Source organism: Tasmannia lanceolata, unplaced genomic scaffold (assembly GCF_043159265.1).
Source record: "Tasmannia lanceolata isolate RefF3 unplaced genomic scaffold, GAP_Taslan_0.1 ptg000015l, whole genome shotgun sequence".
NCBI lineage: Eukaryota > Viridiplantae > Streptophyta > Magnoliopsida > Canellales > Winteraceae > Tasmannia > Tasmannia lanceolata.
Window position 1 is genome coordinate 53,460,313 of NW_027518692.1, and position 12,378 is coordinate 53,472,690.

Genomic DNA, 12,378 nt, shown 5'->3' on the forward strand with positions numbered 1-12,378 from the left:
ACAAATTGTCAAGTATTTAGTTAAATATATCTACAAGACACATCCAGTAGAAGATATGAGCCACAAATGAACCAAGTGTCAACAAGAAACAATGCGCCGGAACCCTTGTCCCTGGTTTGACATAAAATCTATAGGGTTGGATTCTAACAAGGAGGAAAAGGCTGGTCTCCAAGAAAATAAGATAGGATAGATGGTTCTGATATAAAAAGCATGACACAAATGATATAGTACATCTAATGAAGATAAATATATATATATAGGGATTGTCTAGGCAGTTTCGCCAAAGGCCATTTCGCATCTTAGTCCACCTCAAATCAATTAAAAGAATACGACAAAATCTGCTACGAGGTGGATGTTCTCCCATGAAAAAGTGGAACGCAAAATGGTTTTTTTCGAAACTACCTAGACAAGCAAAATACCAAGCACTTACAAAATGTATCTAAATTTGAGGATGGCCGGTAGTTTCAACCATAGTTACCAGGGTGGGAAACAAATTCGGTAAGCAAAACATGAAATGGAAAACGCAAGGAAAAAATAGAGGGGAGATGAGAAACAACAAAATAATAGAAAATCGTATGAGAAACGCATTGAGAAACGTCTTAGGAAATGCATTCAAAACGCTTCAACAAGAATAGAAAAACGTCAATGAAAACGCATAAGAAACAAAGGAAAACTCGCAATATATAGTTTTGTAGGTTTAAAATTTGTTAATTTCAAATTCTATTTTAATTCTTCATGAAAATTTTCTAACAGATTTTTCAAATTCCTATTTTAATTCTTCAAGAAAATTTTCTAACGGATTCATTAGCCAACCCCAACTAGTTTGGGACAAAGGCTTAGTTGAGTTTTATATGCTATTGTTTTCCTTTTTAAAATCAATTCCACAATTTTTTGGTGTTTTTTTTTTTCAAAACAATTTTCGTAAATTTCACACATTTTTCACATATGTTTTCTACGAGTTTTCCATACGTTTCCCACGCATTTCACACATGTTTCACATAAATTTCTCATACGTTTCCCATGTGTTTCCCATGCATTTCGGAAATATTTCCTCAATTTTTTTATCACGTTTCCAAAACATGTTTTAGGGGAAACGAGTTTCCCACCAACCCAAGGAGTTTCTAATTACTATGGTTTCAACTCTATTGATCCAGGAGGGACACCATACAGTCCAAAAGAACATTTTGGCATCTGAAAGACAAACTTCCCTAGTTTCGGATGTAAAACGGCTGTAGCTGCAACATCGAGACCAGTCCTTGATATCGAAAACTGGTTGCTTTGAATTTGCTAAACCGTTTGTCATCCGTAATGGCACCTTTGCTCAAACTGAGTCCAGTTGGGCTTGACTAGGCCACATCCAATTTCAATCAAACCGACATGAATCCAGGGTCGACCAAGGCGTAGGTTGTACGACCAAGGAATAGGTTGTATGAAGTCTTATTGTCAATGACATAGCACAATTATCTAATTTTTTTAGTTTTTTCACCTCCACCTATTGCGACCGTCCCGGCAGCAGTAGAAGAAGATGATGAAGACCAAGAGGAAAAATAAAAGAAAAGAAAAGAAGAAGAGTGGGCAAAAATTTGACTTAAAATCGGAAAATTAGCAAATATTGAGTTAAATCCACACAAAAATTGGTTCAAGTCGGCAAAAAACCAACAAAAATAAAGTTAACTTGGCAAAAAAAAAAAAACGTTCAATCGGGAAAAATCGACAAAAAATCATGTCAAAATGGCAAAAAATAATAAGGACAAATTGGCAAAAAATAAGGTTAAATCGGCAAAATTGGTAAAAAAAAATAGGATTATTACCGATTCAACCTGATTTTTCTCCTTTCAACCCGACTTTACAATTTAAGACGAGTTTTTGACAAATCAACCTGATTTTTTACTGATTTACCAACATTTGCCAATTCAACCCGGTTTTTTCTCGAATCGATTTTTTTACCAATTTTCTAATTTTAAGACGAGTTTTACCCATTTTTTGTCGCTTCTTCTTCCTCTTCCGAATTGAATTGGCATCTGGCAATGCAACAAATACAGCTGTAGGAGGGTGGAGATTAAAAAATAGAGGAGACAAAGAGGGCAAAATGGTCTTTTGACTTTTGGACTGTACGGCTTCAACCCGATTTTTACTCATTCAACTCGACCTTTCGATTTAAGCCGCTTTTTGACAATTCTACCTGATTTTTTGCTGATTTGAACCGACTTTTGCCAATTCAACCTGAATTTTTGTCAATTTGAATCAATTTTTTTTTTTTTTTGTCGATTTCCCATCATATATATATATATATATATATGAATGGTGCATCCGATAAAAACCCATCATTTTCAACACAAATGGTTGAACAATAGAAAGTCATCCTATCCCATTTCAATAAACAATCATTGAAAAACTTGTTCACTCATTTTAGATGAGAAACTATAAGATTGGATCTAGATGCGCACATATAAAACCAGTATGCTGCTGATTTCACTATAAACGCAAAGCCTTCATTCTTTTTTTCTTTTGAACAAGGTTCAAAGCCTTCATTCTTTTCCAATTTTTAGAATAACCTCTTAGTCTTTGTCAATCAACGACGATTACTCGAAGCAATAGGAAGCAGATGTGAAATGTGCAACAGAAATTAAAGAACGGACAACTTCTATTAACCAGAGAGCCCGAAAACATTATCTTCAGAAAATGCCATGGCACCAGAAGTAGAAGATTAGGTACAGCTACAACCCATACCACCATGAGACTTTTCCCTGCCTTTTCTTGCTTGGTGAAGAACCGTGGAGAAGCATCATAGAATATGAATGAAGGGGGGAAACATATGGCGAAAGAACGATAATTCGAATACCAAGGAGGGTTGAAGAAACATCCTGGAGAGGCTGATAAGAGATTGAAAGCATAAAATAATGATCCGTAGTGAGCAATACTATTTCCATGGTATCCCCCTAGGTAAAAATGCAACTCAAACAAGGATAATGTATAAAGCAGATAGTTTGCAGAACAATCATTGAGAGATGGCAATCTGCATTGCATTTTTCAATGAGTCTATTGCATTGCATTTTTCACAACATTCAAAAATCTTCTGGTGGAGCCTGAACTGTTTGCAACCATGTGGGGCCACATGGGCCTCCCTCCTAGCACTATAACCAAGAAAACTCCAGCAGCAGAAGGGGGTACAATTGTCATTTTCGAAAATTTGGCCAAAATAAAGGAGTTCTTGTGGTTGCCAACATATGGGGGGGCACTTAGATTGAAACATTTGGGTATTATTTAGTGATTTGATTTGATTTATGTTAAAAGTCCTTGTTAGTTAAATAAAGACCAGCCCTAAGTTAGAAAGGATTTGTTATGAGTCCAGTTAAAATTGTATTAGGAGGTTGAAGAATCTTTAAATAAGAGTCCTAGTATATTTAGGGCATCCAATTGGATTAGGATAAGATTTGATAAGTAGAGATGTGTGCAACAAGTGGTTGACAAGTGGGAGTGGGAATCCTACTCCTACTTTACAACTATTTTCATAGGAGATGTCTTGTGCTTATAAACGTCTCCTTATGGCCAAATTTGATGGCTGATGAATGAAAAAAAAAAAAGTGTTTTGTTGCTCTGTGGTGTGAAGCCCTTTTCCTTGTAAGTGTGAATCTAGTTCTTCTAGGTGCAAACTATGTCACAAATATCGCCGATACTTTGAGTTTGAACAAATCGTGGAAAAAAAAACACACACACACACACACACACACAATATTTTGATTAAAAGATAAAAACCCACTTAAACGCATTAAAATGAAAAATACATACAAAAAATATTGTATTTTTTCACAATAAAATCACGACCTTTTACGTTTTTTTGTTTCCAATTAAACCTAAAACTGTAAACCATCATCATGACCTTTCCTCCTCCACGACAAACACCTCATGCTAAAAACCCTAAACCATCCAACCTCCTCCGCGCATCCCTAATAGCATGGTCTCCAAGCCTTCATGTACGAGAAACCCCCACAGTCAGTAACACCATGACCCATAGATAACCCATAGAAGCAGCGTCATATCGATTTACAGCAAAAACAAAAAACAGGAGTGGAGAAGTAAGTCTTGAGGATGGGAAATGGTCTAAAACACGTCACCGCCATAGTTGTCAACCCGTGACTCGATTTCTTAATTTTCTGACTCGTGACTCGACTCTTGACTCGTAAGAGTTTTTAACAAGAACAGAAATTTAGTTGAAAAAAATTATAATATATTGGGTTTTGCTAACGAGTGCCCTGAAGGTGCATTGGGAACATGATTTTACACACGTTTTGAGAACGTTTTGAGATTTTTATCAACGTTTTAAGACTTTTTTGTTGGAAGTAAGTGTGAAAACATGTTCCAACTGCATCTTACGAGGGGGCACTCGTTAGCAAATGTGAAAACAAGTTCCAACTGCATCTTAACGAGGGGGTACTCGTTAGCAAAACCCAATTATATTATATAGCAAAAGATGAAGGTATGAAGCAAATAAAAGAGCTGTGAAAAGGTTATTACATTTCCAAAAAGCTCTCATGAGCCAATTAAAGAAGAAAAGACAGCTGGGTTTGTGCAAATATCAAAATATGGTTGTGCTGATAACATTTCCCTTATAAATTTGTAATTTGTAAAGGGGAAATGATATCAGCACAACCAAGTTTTAATATTTTCACTAAGGCAGCTTTTCTTTTATCTTTTAAATAGGTATCAAAAGGTTAATACAATTTCGAAAAAGTTCTCACAAGACAATTAAAACAGAAAAGACGAGATGAGTCTACGCAATTATTGACCCATGGTTGTGCTGATATCATTTCCTTTGTAAAATTCTGTATTTTTTAAGCTTAAACTTGAAGTTTGTAAAGGAATTTGCTAGGGACCATCATGAATAAGACAAAATATGTTGCATGAGAGAGAAGACACATCATGAATAAGTCAAAATCTGTTGCATGAGAGAGTAGACACCTCATGAATAAGAAAATATCTCTTGCATGAGAGAGCAGACACCTTATTTCGGTCGGATTTCATTTGAAACTTTCCGTTCTGCTACGACGAGGGAAATTTATTTCAATACTTAAAAATATGAAAAAAATCAAATATTGCTAGAAAAATATAAGAAACAATCAAATAATTAAATGAACCAAATATGTAAAAGATTCAACATTTACTTAAAAGGAAAATCACTATAAGCCGAAATGCCTCTATTGACCAGTGCGTTGACCAGTGCCTGACAAGATGAAAAAAATTTACAGACCAAATTATGAGATTTTTTTACTGGACTTTTTGGATTTAATCAAGTTTGGACATGATAGAATTTATGAATTTTTTAAATTGGAAAAATACCCCCATCGTCTGGAAGTTAAGATTTTGACCCGACACGTTTTTTCGAATTTTGTACTAGAACTGGAAAGTTGACTTTTTATCCTCTTAGATTTTGGTCTTGAAACTATTTTTAATAGATTCAAATTCTGTTATTTATATGTAAAGTCATTTAAGTAAATGTACATGTAAATCTTAAGTAAATTGACAATAAAAATAGTAGACTTTACATGTAAATACTTTTTTTTTTGAATGGTAGCAGAATATATTAAATGAAGACTCAGGAAGTCCCCCTTACAGAAACAGAAAAACATAACACTCCCACGGAACTGAAACTGCCCCGGGAGATACAATTAAGGAGGGAGAAAATCATAAAGTTCTAAATCCTGCTTCGATACTCCATCTTTTGCCAACTTATCAGCCACTTCGTTAGCAGATCTTCTCACATGGTGGAAAGATACCTGAAGCCCTTGTAAGATATCTTTAATCTCGTCAAAGAATTTAAGAAATCGCCACGGGGAACTCTGAGGGCCCCTAAGCCAGCTGATAACATTCTGCGAGTCACCCTCCACAATACATCTTTCTGATCGGCCCCTAGCCAAGCTCAGAATACCTTGATGCGCTGCCCTTACCTCCACTTCATTCGAATCTGCTATACCGATTGGACCAGAAAAAGCCTTAAGAACCCCACCATTACTATCTCTTAATACTCCACCAATCCCTGCAGGGCCAGGGTTGCCCAAACTTGATCCATCGAAATTTAATTTGACTATCCCTTCATGAGGAGGGCACCATTGCTGATTGGATACATTCATAATTTCCTGGCTATTGCAAACCACACCCCACCCTTCCCACTTTACATGTAAATACTAAGAATAGGAAAGGAGAACATAACCAAGAAGAGACAAGGAGACAACTATAATGTAAAATATGTGACTCATACGAGTCCTAATATTCCGAGTCAACTCACTCCGACTCGTACGAGTCACCACCCGACTCGTACGAGTTTCCAACACCAGCACCTCACCCTTCCAAGTCGACTTGAAAAATATCCAACTTGACACGATTCGCGAGTCGACTCGTACGAGTCAAACGAGTTTGATAACTATGGTCACCGCTGCACTAGATTTGGTGAGGATGGTGATTTCTCTCAAAGGTTTGGAGAACGAAAGATCCAAATTGGCAAAGCTTCTATGATGGGTATGCAAGCAGGAGAAGTTGCTCATCTGCAGTGCTCTTCTGACTACACTTACAGTCCTAATGGATTTCCAACTTGAGGACTACTACCCAACTCACTTCTTATCATTGAGATTGAAGTCCTCATCCTTCAGTAAGCATCCATAAACATCAGTAAAACAATGAAACCTCTGCATTTTGCAAACAATGTTGTAGATACGTTTTATTCTTACCGGAGATGACAATATACATGCGGGAGCATGAACTGAACCTATACTTATAAAAAATTTCTGAGGGTGATATGAATGCATGTACGAAACCTCTGCATGTTGCCCAAAAAAAAACTTACAAGAAGGTAAGGGTAGATTTACTTTTCTTTTCATCTACTTTTATTTTTTTCAGCTCGTCCTGCAGTAGCAGCAGAAACAACAACAAAAGTATGCCTTTCTTCTTTTCTTTTCATCTGTTTTCGTCGGTTTTTCTTTTTTTCATATGCTAACATGTGAATGTCACAAACAAAAACCAATACAATGAAAATATCAATTTTGTTTATTTATAAAGGCTACCGATATTATCATTCAAAAAATAATAATAAAGGCTACTGATATTGTCATTGTCATGTTTTGATAATGAGCCTAACACGCCTTGTCGTTTCTTTTTTAATTTTCTGTTGAAAGCTATTTCGGAATTGAAATAGCTTTTGACAAGTTGTTAAATAAAAAAAGGCAAGTTAAGTTTCGCCCATTATCAAAACAAGGCAACGGCAATGTCAGTAGCCTTTATTTATTATTTTGAATTTTTTAAATAACTTAAAATTTTACCATTTTCCCTGATATAAACACACAAAAAATATTTCACGAGATTTTACAAAGCCGAGAAATTTCCAAGAACGATATTTGTGACACAGGGTTGAAGCCTAGAAGCCCAGAGGAGTGATTCCTTTGGTCTGTTAGTTGTGGGAAGCCCAAACCTAAGGTGTGAAACCTTAAACCCTAGTAAAATTCTAGGTTGCAGCTCTATTATATTTCTTGTTCTATTTCGTTTTTTTTTATGGTCTGTTCTATTTCTTATTATATTTTATCAATTCCTTGCTCATCACCTTCCACCAGTCATTATTAGACCATCATAACCATTTATCCAACGACCCGATTTGGACCAAACTTTAGGGTTTTTTTCTTTTTGTAACTCATTCTTACATATCAAGAATCCAGAGTGATCCAACGGTTAGATCTGATTCCGAAAACAGATCTAGACCAACGTTATGCAGAAAATTGAAATTCTGTATTTTTACCCAGATTAACAATCAGAAGATCGGATTTGTGCCGCAATTGGATATATTGATTCCTGCAATGCCCCCTACCACAGATTCAAGAATCAGAAAGGTCCAACAGTCAATTTTTTTAAGATCGGTTATTACTTATTAGATTCATTTCATAGAATGTTATTACTTATTTCATAGAATCAGAAACTCCGCCTGTGTTTTTCACGGCCTGGATTTGTTACTCAGTCATGACACCCCACTTTCTGAGATTATTCTTTAATCTCCTCCCATAGATCCATCCTGTGTCACATAGACTCATAGGATACCATTTTTAATTATACTACGCTCTATGGGGGTTAATGCAATAAAAGATAAAATTCAGATACAAGATGCATACACCTTATTTGTGATTATTACTCAAGGCATTGGTTCTGAAGTGCCATATACTTGCTTGAGGCGTACTTGCATGATAATACCGCAAAAATGTGTTGCTTTTTCTATCATAAACTGGAATAGATGGAGGCATATGATATGTTCATAATTAGCAGTGGGCAACTGGGATCATTAAATGTAATGTCAAAGGGTTGAAGACCTGATCTCTACTTCGTTGACCTAGATGAGTAAGCAATTTGATTAACAAGTTCTCAAGGAAAATTATTTAGTCGGTGAACTACACCTAATGAATAAATAGCAAATGCTTTTCATTACCAGTCTTTTAGGATTTTATGCATGAGAAAACCTTATTAGCTTCTCCACATATAGTGCAATAAAGTTCACTAGTTCACTAATTGAGGCATTTCATCTTAGACATGATTTCTTCTTTTCAGATTGGTCATCCCTTCTCTAATATCAATTGATGAGCAAATTATTAATTAAACAAGAATTAAGGTTACTCTTGATAATGCCACTTCATTACAGGGTCGATTTGATTATGTTACTAGCAAGGAAAAGGCTTGAGCATAGGGACGAGCACCAAAAAAAAGCATGCCTATGGCATTGCCGTCCCGCATATTTCTACACGTTTATAGAGTAGAAGCCTACATTTAACTTCCACATAAACAGAACAAGAAACTATCCTCAGTTAACCAATTTTAATAAGCGCAAGCATAAATTGTGTTGACCAAAAAAAAATTGTTATGCGTACCTTTTTCAAGATAAAAAATTTAACGGTCCCTTCAAGAGTTTGATAAAATAAGATAAATCTCATGGCACATGCATAATGTGTGCCACATTTGTGCATTTTTTGAGAGTTTCTCTCGCAAACTTAAGTTTGTAGGGAGAATGCACTGCCTATAATCATCTAAGAGCAGCAAAATTAGATAATTATATGAAATTATTAGCCTCTTCCCTAGGATCAATCTTATATGACATTAGTGAAGTTCCAATCCTTCCATAAAAACTCTTAAACATTTCCACGTGCCATAACCGTGCCCAACTGCAACTTTGTTCTATTTATCTATTACTCACTCATCTAGTAACCCCAGATAAAATTTGATACTTTTATATCAGATCCGATTCGCAGTTTGGTCTCTCGTTGTATATCAGATCTGATTCGCAATTAAGTCTCTCTTCACTTGTGGGCTTGTTGAGTGCTAGTGCCCTGCGAAAAATAAAAGAGAAGTAGCCAATATATTACAGGGCCCACTTCACAATTTGCCCTTTTTGTGTTAAATTGTTAATTTATATTTAGAATGCCCCACAAAATGTAAAACTAAAGCTTAATGAGAACCCTCAAATACTTTCATCAAACGTCTGAAAAGACCTCAGTAAACAATATGGTTTCCTAGGGACCAACACTATTCATGAGTTTTCTAAATTAGTTTCGCAATACTTAATAAAACGCATAAACCCTCCCTCTCTCTCGGATATAAAAAAACAGAGATCTAGATTGGCGTTTATGATATTGCTAGTTTGTTATATCTATTAAAAGAGAACATCTAGTAAACTTTGTGTTCCACGAGGCTTAATGACTCGGTGCCAATGGATATAAGCACAGCCCCAGTAAAGGTGATTTTTTTTTATTTTTTGAATTTTCAATCTTCTAACGATGTTAACATCAATGGTAGACATATTCCCATAAAAAATTTCATACTACCTCAACGCCTTTTCCAAAACCAGAAACCTTCAATTTTCGAGACCGGGTGCTTATTTCATAAATTATAAAAATTGTTACCAATTCAGACCGGATTGAACTTTCTTAATGCGACAGATTGCAGTTGATTGAATATAGTTTTTAAAACAACTCGAGTGTCTGGAACCCTATATAAGATAAAGGCAAAATTCATACTCATGATATTACAAGTGCGGAAACCCTTCTCAGAAATAGACCATACTATTGTATAAGAATTACAGAGATGACATTCCAATAAGGGAAACAAAAGAACCCAGATCAAATTACAATCTAAATACGAAAGTGGAGAACAAACCGGGCGAGCAAACTCGATCCTGATTGGGCTGCCACAGACGATCGTGCCTTGTAGAGCCTCCTTGGCGGATCTCGCGTCATCCAGGTGTCTGAAGTAGACAAAAGCGAAATTCCTCGACGAATATGTCGTGACGCTGTCAAGCGCCCCGTACTTTGCAAAAACGCCCATCAGATCTGAGTCAGTGGTTTCAGAAGAGAGGTTTCCAACCCACAGATTGTGCGATGGGGATTCGTCTTCTTCTGCATCTTTTCCACCATTGTTTGACCTAGGGTTTTGTTCTGGGGCCATGTTTGGCTTGCTTGGAGGAGGCATATGATGCAGAATTTCTAAGGAAAGATAAATTAGGGTAAATGAAACCCTAGAAAATTAGGATAGAGGCATATGATGCAGAATCCTAGGGAAAGAAAAAAATTTGGCAATTGAAACCCTAGAGGAGAAGATTTGGATAAATGAAACCCTAGAAAATTAGGACAGAGGCATATGATGGAGAATTGCTAGGGGAAGAAAATTTTGTTAAATGAACCCCTAGAAAATTAAGCAGAAAAAAGGTGGTAAGAAGAAATTCACGGGGAGAAATGAGGGTAAAACAAGAAAAATTAGAGATGGCCTAGGAGAACTAGGGCAAAGAGATCCCAAATTCGGAACGTCTAGGGCTTGGAAGAACAGGGAGACTCTCGAAGGGTTATTTATATGGGTCATCGGGTTGAACCGGTGAGAGGGTCCCAGTTCGGTCCAGACTGATCCGACCATGGTCCGAGCCGGGTTGAATTATGGACTCCTCTGTCTTTTTCAGATATCGGTACTACAGTGTTTTAATAACTGCATAAATTCAGCTTGTCTTTTTGTTTTTTAACTGTTTAAATACTAAACGACAATATGGATCGTGCAGTTATAGAAACATGTAGTGTCAATATCATTAGCCTTAATTTAATATAGAGATAAGGCTTTTATACGTGCGTCTACACCTATAAAATCCAGATTTTTTGAGATTTTTCTTATATTTCAGACCGAAATTTGAGGAAAAACGAAATTGCGAATTTTCGGTTGAAATTTGTATGGTTTTAGATTGATACCATTTTGATTTCATTCTTAACCAAAAGCCAAAATTTCGGATTTCGTTCGAAATTTCAAACCACGGCCTTAGGACATGAGAAAATGGTTAAACTTAATCATACATGGCTGGATCCTTGGAATAACAGGCCATCAAATAAAAGAAAGAAATATGATTAATGGAGATAAACAAATGTATCAGCAGCAGCAGCCATGGCCTCCCATCTTCTTCTCGAGTTATCGGAGCGATTACTTGTGTTCTTGAGTCCTAAGAACGCCCAAGAAGTGAAAATCAACGAATAGCACAGCGGAATCTATCCCGATCGAGACGACGACTCTACAACAAATTGTAAACGCCTTCAATTATGATCCATGTAGAATCTTGCAAAACTTGGGCGCTCAAAATCAAATGCAATTGATGTGAGAATGGTAGATTGGAATAGAGCCTAGGGCACTGTTTTAGAAAACTCTTATTCTCTCAGGACGGTGAGGATTAGCACTTTTTTACAAAGGAAAAAGACGCTTGAACCAGCCCTAATCAATTTTTATTAAGAGGGACCTTCAATTTATGATGATATTCCTCTGAATTAACCATTTTCCTTCAATCCAAACAGGGCCTTGGGAAAAGGCGTGTTTGAAATTTTAGAAAGATGGATGTACGGGCAAAATGCATAATGATTTAAATGAAACTGATATCAACATATGGTCAAACAGATGAAGAGAAAAGTTCAGGAGTTCCTAGGAAAGCAACCAACACTGACTTCTGCATATTTGCAGTATTAACATTATGAAAAATAATGGGAAATATAAGATATACTTTTCCCATCATTTTATATATGGCTTCTAGTAAATGTATATCCATAAACACTAACTACTAGATATTGTCATTGCACCACTAAGAAACATGCAGACTGATTAAGTTTCTCAATATTTCTTAGTAACAAGATATCTGAATTCTGAAGGATGTTGAATTGCACTAAACTACAATGTCCAAGTTGCAAATATATACTTTGTAGAGTTTTGAAATTAAGAGCGTCTTGAAAAATTTAAAACATATCTCAATGATTATAATTTAATAAATGCACGATATACCATTTCAAAAAAAATAAATGCACGATATAGAATCATATACCAGCTACTAGAGCACCAACT

The 12,378-nt window shown here is 35.9% G+C and overlaps 1 protein-coding gene across 3 annotated transcripts in view; it reads right to left on the bottom strand.

Annotated features, from left to right (window-relative positions):
- Positions 1–10,841, bottom strand: part of LOC143892398 (flowering time control protein FPA-like) — a 30,539-nt gene extending 19,698 nt beyond the window's left edge. For all 3 annotated transcript variants that reach the window (XM_077396993.1, XM_077396994.1, XM_077396995.1), the window contains exon 1: positions 10,177–10,841. In XM_077396993.1, the coding sequence (XP_077253108.1) occupies positions 10,177–10,488 (312 nt within the window). In that variant the 5' untranslated portion in view covers positions 10,489–10,841. The remainder of the gene's footprint in view (positions 1–10,176) is intronic.
- Between the last annotated feature and the right edge of the window lie 1,537 nt (positions 10,842–12,378).